Source organism: Saccharomyces eubayanus, chromosome VII, assembly GCF_001298625.1.
Source record: "Saccharomyces eubayanus strain FM1318 chromosome VII, whole genome shotgun sequence".
NCBI classification, from domain to species: Eukaryota; Fungi; Ascomycota; class Saccharomycetes; order Saccharomycetales; family Saccharomycetaceae; genus Saccharomyces; species Saccharomyces eubayanus.
In genome coordinates, this window is record NC_030982.1 from 935,793 (window position 1) to 950,448 (window position 14,656).

The window sequence follows — 14,656 nt, forward strand, 5'->3', positions numbered from 1 at the left end:
GAATAATGCAGAGAGCATAAACTGACTGGTCGATGTGTTGCGTTGCGTATACAAAATGGAGTTGATAAAATATCTGAAAGCATTTCTTCTAGACTAATATATTAGAAATATATTCATTGCTCATTGTTATGTGTATCATATCGTACAAAAATTATATAAAAAAAATAATAACAAAAATAGTAAAATAAAGACAAATAGACAAAAATAGAGGATAAAAAAAAGAAAAAAACAACAGATACATAAATAAGTCTTTTCACAAAAGAAACAATTGTATAAAAAATAAAGTGCATGCCATTTTTACCTCTTTTTGCTTAACTTAAACTTTTCATTGCAATCATTCATTTGTTTTCAGCGGTTGAAGCGGCCACTTCAGCTCTCAACATTAATCTACCAGATAATATGTCACCAATCTTATTATATTCGGCCCAATGAACCTCATGACCCTTTCTTAATTCAACATTGGTTTCGTTTTCCCATAGGTTAGCAATTGGCTTGAAGGAGACGTGAGAACCATTAACGCAGATAACAGCGGCAGAGTCATCTTCGTGTTCAACTGTTGGCACCTTTTCACCATGGGTATCGAATTTGAATCTCAAAACCTTAGCATCAGTGTTTGGAGAGGCTTCGTTCTTCTTGTTCCATTGTTCGATGAATTTAATACATTTAACAGCGAATCTAGAAGCAGTAACACGATCCTTAGAAGATGGAACACCACCTTGTTGAACATGACCTGGGATGGCAGTTCTAACACCAAACTTACCCTTGCTTGATTCAGAAATAATGTCAGCAAGTAACTCTGTACTATATACGCTTGAAGCTTGCTCGTTTCTAACCAATAGCTTACCGTTTCTGTTTTCACCTTTATCGTGACGGAAGTTTTCTTTTAGTAAAGTTATGTCTTCTCTGATAGAGGCTAAGTCGATCTTCTTTTCTGGAGTGTACACAGAGACGGCACCGGTAATTAAACCAGTGAAAGAAGCAATGTAACCAGAATGACCACCTTGAACTTCGCAAACAAAAACTCTTCTTCTTGTAGCAGAAGCACTTTGCTTAATGTCATCAGTGTAGTTGACTAATGCGTTCAAGCAGGTATCAACACCTAGTGAGTATTCAGTACCTGGAACATTGTTGGAAACAGTGGCTGGAATCAAGCACATTGGGATGTTGAAGATTGGGTGTTGGAGTCTACCATCACGTAATTGCTTCAAAGATTTGAAACCTTCGAAACCACCAAGGATGATTAAACCATCTAGCTTGTTCTTTTGGAAGTAGTAAGCAATGGTACCTAAATCTTCTGAGGCAACAGATCTGTTGGTACCAATCTCGGAACCACCCARGTTGTGCCAGTTTTCGACATCAATCCATGATAACTCCTTTACTTCACCAGTTTGAATCAACCCACTGAAACCGTTCATGATAGCGTATGGTTTGTGACCGTGAGACAAACAGTATAGAGTGGCAGCACGAGTGGCAGCATTCAAAGCGGCAGATGGAGCACCAACGTGAACAACACCAATGTTTAGTCTGTCAGAAACAGGTAACAATTCAGAACCATCATCCTTGACGGTGGTAGACAAAAAGTTTTCGTATAGTTCAATGAATTCTGTATCTCTTAAAGAAATTGCTTTATCAAAATCTTTGCTTTCGATAGCAGTGGCGACGGATTTAGTTAGTTTAACAGATTCAACCAATGGCATTCTGATAATCTTGTTTTCCAAAATACCGATCAATGGAGAAGGAGTTTCAGGGGTGAAATCTAAGACAGCCTTAACAGCGTCAACACCTTGCAAAGTAGCCAACCATCTGTCATGAGCAACAGCAGTACCACCTCTTTGGACGTGACCTAGAATGGTGACTTTAGTGTCGAGTCCTAAATCAACCAAAGCATCCTTAACATCGTTGGCAGTAACAGGGTTCAATTGATCATCCAAGGCACCTTCAGCGACAATAATTGTGTTGTTTCTTCTACCCTTACTTCTATGTCTTTGGCAAACTTCTTGTAATTCTTCTTGCCATTTACCATGAGGAACAGCTCTTTCAGGAATGAAAATGTAATCGGCACCAGTGGCAATACCAGCCATTAAGGCCAACCAACCACAATGTCTACCCATAACTTCAACAACGAAAGCACGAGAGTGAGACTTAGCTGTAGCATCGATGTAGTCGACCATTTCACAGATTCTTTCTAAAGCGGAATAAGCACCAATGGTAGAGTCAGTACCAGACATATCGTTATCAATAGAACCAACAAGACCAACAATGGATAAGTTCTTGTATGGTGCAACTTCTTCTTTAGTGAATCTACCTTCAGCAACCAATTCTTCGACCAAAGATGGCCATTCATGTCTAAATAGATCAGCACCGGTTAAAGAACCATCACCACCGCAAACAATCAAAGCATCGATACCTTGGGAAATCAAATTGCCTGCTGCTTGTCTACGACCTTCACGTTTTTTGAATTCCATGGAACGAGCAGTACCAATTAGGGTACCACCTTCACTTAACCAACCTCTAACGTCCTCCCAGGCCATTTTCTTCAAGTATTTACCACCTCTTAGTAAACCTTCGTAACCTTCATAGACGGCGAAGACATCGCAACCGAAATGAATACCTGTACGAACAACAGCACGGACGGCAGCGTTCATACCTGGAGAATCACCACCAGAAGTCATGACAGCGATCTTCTTCTTCTTTTGGGAAGAGCCCAATGTTTGTCTCAATAGATCGGAAGCTTCAGAAGAGGCTTTAGAAATAATTTCGTCTTCAGAAGTGGCTTCCAAGAAAGCGTCCTTAGAAGTTGGGGCTGAATCTGTAGCGTTAGCCAAGCCTGAGAAAGTGATATTGTTACCCATTGGATCTTTCAAAAATACTAAAGTGTCAGACAGTTTTTCAGCTTGTTTTGGGAATTGCTCGACAATTTTGTTCAAGTCAGTAGAGAAATAAGTGATTGTGGCAGTTTCATTGGTGTCGAAAGTTTCATCAATTGGGGCAGCCATCACTAAACGTATCTTCAACAAAGCACCTTGACTTTGAGACTTGTTAGAGGCTTCTTGTTGTGGTATACGGAAACCAGAAGCATCCACTTCACTTAACTTGAAAGATTCTAACCAAACTTCTCTTAAGGAATCTTGAGATGTTCCTGAAGATAAGAGGCTATTTTCACCATGTTTGAATTTGTTAAAATCTTTGACAGTGGCAAAACCCAAAGTGTGGTAGAAGTGAATGGTTTTCTTGAAAAGAGCTTCATCATTGGTGATGATAGATCTGAATGCAACACCGTAACAAGAATCTTGAGATTGCATATTTGTTAGTTGTTTCGTTTTAGATTATTTTGAAAAAATCTTCCCAGATAGTGCTAAAATGAGGTTATTTGTCTAATATCTGTTTTGACTGTGTCGAAATAAAAAATAGAAAAAATTTTCCTCCCTATATTCTTTCTTCAAATTTGTTTATCGTTTATGTACTAGGCGAAACTTGAGTAGACGACAATCCAAAATAGAAGTAACAGGCTTTTGTTGGTAGAAAGCAATAATATCCTTTAGATACTTGAGATTTGAAAAGAATAGAATTAAAGTCAAAAATATAGAAAAAAAAGATGATTAAACAAGAAAATAATTAAAAAAAACTCCTTTATTAAGAGTAGAAGAATTTAATAGTTAAGATGAAAATAGAGCAAAATAAAAACAAAAGGATGAAAAAAAAAAAATGGTATTTATTTATTTAAAAAACCATGTTGATGACGACAATGGAAAAAACCCGATTTCAACTTTCTCATCCTTATAATTTTGAAAGTTGATGCAAGTCGATGTCAAATCGGATAACGCTGCCAATTGGGAAATTCCGCAATTCCGCAAGAAAAAAAACACAAAACGTGAAAACGTGATTGCGTTTTTTACAGGATCCAAAGAGACATAGTCAGCATGTTAGGAAGATGGCATTGACCCCATTGCTTAAGAATTACGTTAAGCAACCTGTGTGCTTGATGATTGCTGGCATGCTTGATACTAAATAGAGCATTGTATAATACAAATCTTGCTTACGTACAAGGTTTTCTTGATGAGCTATTATTTTTTTTACTAACCGCTATCCAGGAGCACGGTTATGAAAAATAAAGTGAAGAAAATATGAAGCTAAGATTCTAAAATAGTGGAAAATAGTGGAAGCTGGAAGAAGCTTCGTGGTGTTTGGATTGAGGAATCCCGATATGTGTGCCCGTCGCTTTCAACGGAGATGTTTAGTGTTTACTTCGGGTAACACTCAATAACCACAGTGCTCGAAATACCAAGGCAAGACCAAAGAAAAAAACCAGGTTAATGAAGTAACTACGGTCAGCTTTACATGTACGGATGTTGATTTCATAATATAGAAGATATACGTAAAAAATGAGTGTATAATATGCAAGGAGGGCCCGCTAAGAACAAATCTCCCGTATCTATCATTCGTTATATATCTATTAAATTCGAATTTTCTTGTTGATGTTGTTGTTGTTGTTGCTGTTGTTGTTGAATGGGTACAAACGCGGTCGGGATCATGACATACCCAGTCTGTTGGTCTTGCATAGCTTGTTGTTGCTGTATACCGGTGGAAGCATACTGAACTTGCCCAGCCGGTGAACCAGTCATGTATGTCCCCATTGGTGCTGTCATCATGTTTTGTGCTTGAAATGGGTTACCTGTTTGATGTTGAGCAAGAATCGGGGTAGTCTGAGCTTGCTGCAACGTAAATGGGTTCGGGGATTCATTAGGCTGTTTTTGTTGTTCTCTTACTATATTCTCCAACGAAAACGGATTGTTAGAGCCTGTTTTCGTCGGCTCCATGGTGTTTGCCATTGGGTTGCTATCGATAGTTGTATAGCCACCAAATCCTGACCCAGTGAAATTTGGGGTATACTGGAGATTGGAAGCATACATCCCAGTTTGCTGGCCATTCAAATTCGATGCTACTGGTACCTGCGCTTGTTGCAGCATCGTGGGTGCGCCGGCCAATTGGACTGGTTGCTGTTGCTGTTGTTGTTGTTGTTGCTGTTGCTGTTGCTGTAGCTGTAGCTGTTGCTGTTGCTGTTGCTGTTGCTGTAGCTGTTGCTGTTGCTGTTGCTGTTGCTGTWGCTGTTGCTGTTGTTGCTGTTGCTGTTGTTGTATCAAGAATGGGTTACCGGTTTGTTGTGGGATTTGGGCGGCCAGTTGAGGTTGTGCTGGCTCGAAAGAAAAAGTATCATTATTTACATCTTGTTGTTGCGAGCCAAACGGGTTGTGCGCATCTTGCGGAACGGTAGGAGAAATCAGCAGTTGTTGCTGTTGTAGTTGTTGCTCCAAAAGCTTCTTTTGTTCCCTTATCTGTTCCAGCTTCTGTTGCGCTATGGATCTATTACCAGTGTTGCTATCGTAATTGGTTGTATTGCTAACGGTAGAAGATGGCTTCCTGTCTTGTTGTTGTTGAAGAGGCTCACCTCTCTGTCTTTTTGTTTCCTCCCTCAAGTGGTCTTCCAGAGATTTAATCAATTTTGTGGTGATATGCTTGATCACGGGAATTTTCAAACCGACGGCTTTACCTACCTTCAAATATCTTACCACGTACTCTGTCATGTCCACAAAATCCTTGTAAAGATCCAGCGTTCTCTTGGCATGCTCGACGGATAGTTCAAAGAATGATTCCAATAGTGTAATAACCCCTTCGTTGAGGGCGTTGTATAACGCTAACAGATCTTGCACTAGCAATTGGAACGCATACAGTAGCAAGTGGTTTTCCAGATCCGGAGTAGAGTATCGGTTTCTTATTAAAGCATTTATTTGGATTTCTAACGACTCTACATGGTCCAACTCTTCATCCATGGTAAGTTGGTCTCTACTGCCCAATTTTAACGAGGAATAGTTGTCTCGTACGTGGTCCATACGTAGCCTCCCATACTCCTCACAACGGATCTTCAAGTAATCATCGTACTTCTGCAGCGCCTTCATATCGTTGGAAGACCATTTAGAAGTATGCGAGATTTTCCTTAACTGGAACACGCTCAGGTTATGAGAATAGTGCCTTAGCGTAACGTCTTTTTCGCCTTGCTGGATCATTAGGTGTATCACAACCAGCGCCTTATACACAATGGTCCACGCCGTATCTGACAACCTTACGTCCAAGGCGTCTGTAATCTCTTGGAAGTCACGGGGGTTCGAAGTGCCCATGAGAATGGGGTCCACGTATTTTTGTTTTGGGGGAGCCATCTTTATCTTGGTCGCCCCCTTCACAAGCTTGGCATACGATGAAGACATGATTCAGTAAACACGTTTATGTATGAATTATAGGGGTAGCGGAAATAGTCACGTCTTTTAGCTTTCTATAGGTTATGCTGCTGCTCCGGCTTCTAATGTAAGGGCAACAAATGGCAATGTTGTTACAGAATCTAATTTTCTTTAACTGACTCACTTCCAAGTTAAACCGCTCGAAGCAAGATTGAGGAGCGAACTTCTACCTCGAGTACGAACAAGAAACTTTTTCCACGCAGCTGCAAAACCTAATCTTCCCCTCTGTCAAAGCAAAACCAAAACAAAGCCATCTGGGAAAAAAACTGAAAACTGAAAAAAACTGAAAAAAAAAATAACATCAAAACTGTTACCCTATTCTCTTCGATCCGGGTAACTATTAGTCCCTTTTTTTTCTTGTTTGGTACAATTACCCCGCTCGAAACCCCTCACTTTGGAGTGCTCCCCCCGCTTTTATTTCTCCCGCCAATCGGAAATTGCGGCTTTGCGTCATTCCGTGGACGGGCCGGGCTGAGCCGCTCCTTGGTTGGGTCATTCAAGGCGAACGGCTAAGGAGAGCACGTATAAGCGCAAAACAAGCGTAATCAAGTCATATATATATACGCGGCTGCATGGTTTGCTTTCTCTTCAAACGGTAAGTCACATTGTTCTTGAAATATTGGAGAAACTTTCTTTCAACATCATATCAACAGTTTTTTTAATATAAAAAAGAGAATTATACTAGTCTCTAAAACTTTTACTACTACTATCACTTCTACTGCTACTTTTAAGCACTCAAACACATACGCACAACAATGTCAGCATCTGCCTTTAATTCTGCCTTCAGAAGATTTTTAAACAGTGAGACGGGACCTAAGACCGTCCACTTTTGGGCGCCCACTCTGAAATGGGGGTTGGTCTTTGCAGGGCTAAACGATATAAAGAGACCCGTGGAGAAGGTCTCAGGAGTACAGAATCTGTCTTTATTGGCCACGGCGCTGATTTGGACTCGTTGGTCGTTTGTCATTAAGCCCAAGAACTACCTGCTCGCCTCTGTGAACTTCTTCCTGGGTTGCACTGCTGGGTACCATCTAACGAGGATTGCCAATTTTAGGATACGGAACGGGGACACGTACAAACAAGCCCTGCACTATATAATAAAGGGGGAGACACCTGCGGCTGTCGCGGCAAAGTCCGCATCTGCCTCGGTGAACACAGGTGTTATCAGCGCTAATCCGCCTATAACACACTGATTCATATAAAAGAAATCTCCTTACAAAACTCGCATATTCTTTTTCTCGATGAATTTTATGACCCATTATATATTCCTTTCCATAGTTTAACTCACGTATTTTACATCTAAATGTAAAAATTAAAATATAATTTAAAATAAATGTAAAAACAGAAAAGTCAATAATAAGAAATCTTTTTTTGAAGAATATATATATGCATATATATAAGAGAGAAAGCCTTATCGATAGTTAAAATATACTTATTTTTTATTTGTCACTTGACCCTGAAACTCAGCCCTGTGTCAATTCGACAACCTTTTTAGCGGCAGGGTCCAGTTCATCAAATGAGTAAATTTTCACACCAGACTTCTTGATGATCTCGCAACCTTCCTCTACTTTGGTACCTTGTAAACGAGCAACAATTGGAACTCTGACTTCCAGTTCCCTGGCAGCTTCCACAAGCCCCAAGGCAACGTAATCGCATCTAACAATACCACCAAAGATATTGACGAAAATCGCGTCGACGTTCTTGTTAGACAAGATCAGCTCGAAACCTTGCTTAATGGTCTCGGGCGTAGCGCCACCACCACAATCCAAAAAGTTGGCTGGATCTCCTCCATTCAACTTGATGACATCCATAGTTGCCATAGCCAAACCGGCACCGTTGACTAGACATCCGATGTTACCCTTCAATTTTACGAAATTCAAATCGTACTTCTTTGCCTTCACTTCGTCAGGATCTTCCTGTGATAGGTCTCTCCAAGAGTATATCTTCTCTTGTCTGAACGAGGCGTTATCATCGAACCCGAATTTGGCGTCTGTGCACATGACCTTGTGGTTTGGGTCATGCTCAATCTCACTCAAAGGATTGATCTCCACTTGCGTGGCATCTCTTTCCATGAATATCTTGTACAAATTAGATACGGTCTTTGCCGCTTCATCTTGTGCACCAGAAGTGAAACCAAGACTCTTGGCCACATTCTTGGCCATTTCTGGACTTAATCCCTCTGAGGTTTCGATGGAAAACTTCTTAATGGCATCTGGGTTTTTCTCGGCCACTTCTTCAATATTCATACCACCTTCACTGGATGCGATGATCATAGGTTTTCTAGTTTGTCTATCCATCAAAATAGACAAATAGGCTTCGTGCTTGGTGTCTACTCTTTTTACTATATAAACCGCAGATACAGGTTTCCCGGCTTTTCCCGTTTGTTTGGTAATCAAGTTATGGTTCAGCATTTCCTTTGCAACCTCTTCTGCTTGTTGAGGGCCTTCGATCATATGAACACCACTCTTGTAACCAGTGTCGAAGTGTCCCTTACCTCTACCACCAGTTAATGCCTGTGCCTTGATGACCAGTTCCTTGGTGTTCAATTTCTTAGCTGCTTCAAAAGCCTCTTCGGGGGTGAAAGCTGGAAAACCTTCTGGAGTGCCAATCCCGTATTCTCTCAATAACTCAGCTGACCTGTACTCGTGAATGGACAAGTGCCTCTTTGCTTGGCGTGCGGTTTGCGCACTCAGCTTGCTCAACTGCCCACACTTAGAAAGTAGCGATAACGATTTTCTTGAAAGCATCCTGTTCTGTTTTTATACCTTCTAACTGTGTCCTTTCAAACCCCAATTGCTTCTCACCGTTTGAAAACCAAACAAGAAATTATTCGAATTTTCTGTCTTTCGCTTACTGTGTTTCCTCTTCGAGAAAGAATCTCGAAATATCGATAAGGAAAACGCCGATCTTATATAAAACCTCAAAGACGTTGACTGCACGGCAACTAAGACAAACCAACTTTTAGAGCGCTCGCTCCGGCGCTGCGGGGAAATCCGAAAATTTCCGATGCCATTGCGGTCAACATACTTTGTGCATTTTGAGAGGAAAAAAGTACAATATGTATATTATCTATTCGATATTCCACCCACGGTAACCGAGTTCTTGTACAATATGAAAGAGTGGGTATATCTATATATGTGTATGTATATGAATATGGCTCTGAGGAGAAGTTGTCTAGTACCCCTTCTTCTTTTGTTTGGAGATATGTGCACGCAACACCACTTGTTTGTCTCGTAATGACATTTTTTGTTTAGTTCTGACGGATCTCTTGTGAATGGACATGACATAATTCTTTCTTCTTTCCTTTTCTCTATTGGTAGTGGAACGAACATTGTCACGCTTACCACGTCTACTACCGAACTTATCTCTACCTTCACGACCTTCCAGCACTTTTTGTAATCTTTCTTCACGTGACTGCTTGTATCTGATAGGACCAGTTAGTGTGTTTGAATCGACTAGCTCTTCACGTCTGTCCTGCTTGTGAACACCCATAATTTTAGCAACACTGTCTTCATTACGCAATTCTTGTAGCTTGGCAAAATCGGCAGGAGTCAAAATACGGGTGGAAGCAATTTCACGGAAGGCAGCTTCAGGATCCATGTCCATAATTTCTTGTTTCTTCTTTTCTTCTTTATCTTCATCGTCGCCGCTTAGTTCCAAGTCGGAATCTATTTCTTTTTCGTCAGCTTTATCCTTTTCTTCGTCACTATCTTCCATATTGACCTCGTATTCTTTGTCACTGTCCATGGTGACCCATTCACCATCGACTTCTCCGTCTTGGCCGCCGGCATCTACTTCCCAGTTAGCCTCTGCATCCTCATCCTCATCTTCGTCACCATTTTCTTTTTTCCATTTAGCTAGTAGTTCAATACCAGCAATCCCTTGGACATTGTTTTCAACACCAAATTGTGGTCTTCTTGAATCTTTACCTTCTCTTCTGGCTCCTTGAACTTCCATGGCCGCATTCTTACCACGATCTCTCTTCTTCAACATTTCCGGTGCAACGTCTCTATATAGCGCTATCAACGACTTGGCAGCCATATTAACACCTTTAGCTTTAGATCCCTTATACTCTACCAAATCTTGCAACAAGATTTCATCGATGGCTAATGGTGCACGAGAACATATTTCTCTGATGGTATTAAGACCAGCAGCAGCAACTTCATTGGCGACACCATCTGATACGAACTCATCGGCAATTTTTCTAACCATGACGTTTATAACTTCAGGTGGGATAAGGTCATGACATGCTTGAGCAGATGCTGACATAATTCTAGTAACATCCCTTTGCTTTGGAGTTAGATATTTTAAGAAGAATGTGTAAATGCCCAAAACAATCAACTTATGTGTACCAATTAGCCTTGATAGTAAATGCATCAAAGATATTTTTTGTTCGAGGTCGAATTTGTTTTTCGTTTTACCCGAAAGATGTTCTTTGAATAGTTTTTCAGCAAACCCTTGTGGATCTCTCAAAAGGTGGATGGCACTGAAATTCAAGTAACCTTGTGGAGTACCTGGACCATTCTTCTGCTTTTTTTTAACAGTTTTTATGGCATTTTCTAGCTTTTTACCACGTCTACCTGATTTTTTGTTGACTTGCATTTTATGCTTTAACGCATCCAAATCGAATCCATCTTCATCATCCGATTTTTCTTCAAAATTCTCTTCACGCTCTCTATCAGCATCTAAGAAAAACATTACACCTGACATGGCAATCTTAACATCCTGGTGTAAAGCGGCTTGGGTCATAATTTCTACAGTTCTTGAATCATCCCAAATACCACGTCTCCAAAGTTCTCTAGTTAATTTTGTAGCCCAAACACCCTGAGAATCTGGTTTGTCCAACAGATTGAAGCAAACTGCTTGTGTGGATTTGTTTAATTTCTGGTTCTTACCACTAGTGTTACAACTTCTCAATAAGGATATTAAATTCGTATAGATGATTTTTCTTAACTCCTTAGCATGTGAATTGGCACCAAGGGAATTACCATGGGAAGAGTAGGCCACCAGCAATGGAAACAAACTTTGAATCAATTCCTCAGCGGTAATGACGTTTTTATTTCTTAGCATTGTTAAACAACTTAGGATTTTTTCCTTCAATTCAAATGGCAATGACTTGTGATGTTCCAATAGAAGCTGCTTTAATTCGGAGGGAAAGTTTGCAGTCTCACGTGGGAAACATGAACAAACTTGGGATACAAAACCAACCAATTCAATAAGTTGAGAGGTTGAAGTGCTGATAGTGGTACCATTACTCCCTGCCATTGTAGATGAACCATTTCCTACAACCAGCCCGTTAGTAGCGGCGGCAGAATCACCACCGGTAAGACCGTTTAGCATAAATATGTCCCTCAAGGATTCATAGTGTGCATACTGTTGAAGAAACTCCTCTTGATAGGACTCTGGATCACGTTTTACCAAATTCTGCAAAAGAATAATATTTGTTGGGAGCATAGCAGCTCTGCTTCTTCTACCCATCTTTGATGTCTTTTGGTCGTCTTTATCGATAGTTTTCCTAATACACAGATTAACACTAACGAGTTAACGAATCAGATAACCTATTTCCTATTAATCCTCTTAACTACTACATATACAATGTCTATTTTGCGATGAGATGACTTTAAAATTTTTCACTTAGCCGACCAAAAAAAAGAAAGGAAAAAAAGCGAAAACGTATTCTGCCTTACCCGACAGCAATGAGTTAAATAATAATGATCGTATATCGAAATTCTTTGAAATTAAGTAGTTACGCATAGTGAAGAATCAACCGCGTCCTCTAAAATTCTTGTGTTTTCACTTAACATGTTCCTGATAGATAAAACTAAGAAGGCGGAGATGTTCTTATCGTCTAGCTTTGTTGTTTACTTTACTTTACTTTAGCTTTTTCAACCTATTGGTCACCTAAACAAACCGTCGATAGCATCATAATTAATCTTTTTAGAGAAACTTGCCTTTTGGAGCATATTCTTCACACTGTCAGCAGTTGTAAAATCACCGTTTTCCTCGGCTGCTTTCAATGCTGCATGCAACCCTGATTTATCTTGTAAATCTGACATCAACCCAATAGCTGCAGCTGCATCCACAGTTTTAGTAGGTTCGTCATTTCTATTCTTGCGCCTCGTACGCTTCTTTTTTACCGAAGTGTTACCAGTAGCAATGTCAGCTTCTTGCTTTAATCGCTTACTTTCTTGCTCTAGCAAGAATTCTGCATTCAAGCCAACCCATATTCTCTCCTTTAATTTAGAGGCTTCTTCGTTCAATAAGTGAGCGTTAAGTTCCTCATCATCAACATCATCCAAGTTGTCGGGATCGTCACAGACCTTAGAAAGGTATGCGTCTGATGTGGGTAATAAATGCAAATTACGAGGACGATATGGATCTGTTTCTAGGGAGTAGCCATCAATGGCATCTTGAAAATGACCGGTTTCTTTTCCTTTTCCTTTTGTTATTGTCTTTGTCTTTTTGTTTTTATGTCCAGGTTCATTCTCCTCGTCTCTTTCTTCTTCTTCAGCATCGACGTCAGATGTTCTGCGCTTCCCACCTTCTCCTTCAGAATCTTCATGATATATATTCTCGCCATCTATTCCATTTGTAGCCTTAATTCTTTCTACAACACGAGCCCTTCTTTCTGAAAACTGCTTCAAGTAAAACAAAACTTCTTTGGAAGATAGCTCTTGTTCACCCAACACTTGTGTTAAAATCGGATTTTTGTTCAATGCTTCTTCACTAGTTTGAGACATTTCTTCTTTATCCAGAGTATCCTTTATCTTTTTCTCCTTATTTCTGTTCTTTACAAATGAAGGTGGTCTGGCCTCACCATCTTCCACGTCGTTCTCCCTAAATTCTTGGACGGACAGTTTTGCTGCCTTTGTGTTTTTGAATTCGTTTAACCGCTGTTGTAATGTTTCCTCGGCAACATGTGAAACGGCCACAATTTCCGTATGTGTTCTTCTCAGATTATTCATTCTACATGCTAGTAAAATACATGCCCCCGCAATACCGGCAGGTCTACGTCCTTCAAACATCCAGTCTTTAGACATCCTCTGTGCCAATTTCACGGCGTCTTTAACCACTTTTATCTTTTTGTCAGCAAGATCTAATTTTTCGGCAAAATGTTGAATGAATAAAGATGGATCCGCTAACGGTAATTCTGTAATATGTAGCTTTTTAACCATTTTCAAAAATGTTGCACCAATAGAATATACGCTAACTTGTAATCTCGATGAGAAATCAATCAGCATGTGATGAGTCTTTTCCTTTCTGCATGCCACGTAAAGACATGACGCAATGACGTTTTGGGATCTCCGGCCTTGCACAAAATTATTAGCCAGTGCAAGCTTATACCATTGGAAAGCAGCGTCGGTAATATATTCCGGGATATGCAAAGCATAAGAGACAGCACGCAATTTTCTTCTCGCATTGTTTAAAGTAGCTTCTCTCGATTCGAGAGCACTGGAACCACCGAACGAGGCATGGCTTTGTCCTGCACCGATAAATGAACCTTGGACGACAGCAGCCCCTGCACTCGTCTCACCAAACGTCACTTCCGACACGATAGGGTTATCTTCTGAAACAACACCACAGGCTTTACAAACCAAATCATTATTAGCGTTGGAAAGGTCTCTTTCGAATTCTGTCCCGTGACAACTCTTACACACAGGCATCGGTTTATGATCGTTGACTTCTTCTTTTCTTGTTTACCAATGAGCTTGTTTTCGATCTGCTTCATAATACAGTCTTCAAGCTTTTTGTTTTTTGTTTTTTACAAATAATGCTTCGCGAAAGTCTGTAACAGTAACTATACAAGGGCATCGCAAAATCAAAAAGTTAATTTGAGCCTTTAAGGTTGGCGTTTCAGCAAGGTGCTTCATTCCTATCGGAAGACGTGTGATCAAGCAGAGAAGTTAACCCCTCGTGCACACCGGTTTCTTCGTAGGCTGATGTGCATTTTCTACGGTCAAGAATGTTCTTTGCTAACGTGAGTAGGCACAAGCTCTTCTTACTTAAAGCGCTGTATTGCGTTTGCACGGACTAACAGATGAGATGACTCCCTACCTGTCACTTTTTTACGTTGATGGTCATTTCCACTCTGTATGTGTTCACTCAAGTGGTATTGTAAATTCATTGAATTCTTGGCGGGGAGGGGGATTTATTTTTTTCTTGGTCTGCGAAGCTAGATCCGATGGAGATGATATACGGCCAATGAAGTTTAATAGAGGAAACCCGATTTGATGAGTGAGCCAAGAAGCAAACTAGAAGACATTTCAAACTCGCTTTGAATCACGCGACAGCTAGATTGGATTTCCCTCCCCTCACCCGCTCTTTTATTGCTAACTTCCGTTTATACCTGTAATAAATACTTCCAA

General features: G+C 40.3%; 6 protein-coding genes across 6 annotated transcripts; 1 reads left to right on the forward strand and 5 right to left on the reverse strand.

Moving 5' to 3' along the window:
- Positions 1-338: 338 nt before the first annotated feature.
- PFK1 (6-phosphofructokinase subunit alpha) lies at positions 339-3,302 on the reverse strand (the record flags this gene model as incomplete). Its single annotated transcript, XM_018365340.1, has 1 exon — positions 339-3,302. One exon carries the CDS (start codon positions 3,300-3,302, stop codon positions 339-341), a length of 2,964 nt encoding a protein of 987 aa, XP_018222440.1.
- Positions 3,303-4,442: 1,140 nt separating this feature from the next.
- Positions 4,443-6,260, reverse strand: YAP1802 (Yap1802p; the record flags this gene model as incomplete). Its single annotated transcript, XM_018365341.1, has 1 exon — positions 4,443-6,260. One exon carries the CDS (start codon positions 6,258-6,260, stop codon positions 4,443-4,445), a length of 1,818 nt encoding a protein of 605 aa, XP_018222441.1.
- Positions 6,261-7,045: 785 nt separating this feature from the next.
- MPC3 (mitochondrial pyruvate carrier) lies at positions 7,046-7,483 on the forward strand (the record flags this gene model as incomplete). Its single annotated transcript, XM_018365342.1, has 1 exon — positions 7,046-7,483. The coding sequence occupies one exon, from the start codon at positions 7,046-7,048 to the stop codon at positions 7,481-7,483; it is 438 nt and encodes a 145-aa protein (XP_018222442.1).
- Positions 7,484-7,753: 270 nt separating this feature from the next.
- On the reverse strand, positions 7,754-9,037 carry LSC2 (succinate--CoA ligase (GDP-forming) subunit beta; the record flags this gene model as incomplete). Its single annotated transcript, XM_018365343.1, has 1 exon — positions 7,754-9,037. The coding sequence occupies one exon, from the start codon at positions 9,035-9,037 to the stop codon at positions 7,754-7,756; it is 1,284 nt and encodes a 427-aa protein (XP_018222443.1).
- A 427-nt stretch (positions 9,038-9,464) lies between these two features.
- SDA1 (Sda1p) lies at positions 9,465-11,768 on the reverse strand (the record flags this gene model as incomplete). The annotated part of the gene is made up of 1 exon (XM_018365344.1): positions 9,465-11,768. One exon carries the CDS (start codon positions 11,766-11,768, stop codon positions 9,465-9,467), a length of 2,304 nt encoding a protein of 767 aa, XP_018222444.1.
- Positions 11,769-12,187: 419 nt separating this feature from the next.
- Positions 12,188-13,954, reverse strand: BRF1 (transcription factor TFIIIB subunit BRF1; the record flags this gene model as incomplete). Its single annotated transcript, XM_018365345.1, has 1 exon — positions 12,188-13,954. The coding sequence occupies one exon, from the start codon at positions 13,952-13,954 to the stop codon at positions 12,188-12,190; it is 1,767 nt and encodes a 588-aa protein (XP_018222445.1).
- Between the last annotated feature and the right edge of the window lie 702 nt (positions 13,955-14,656).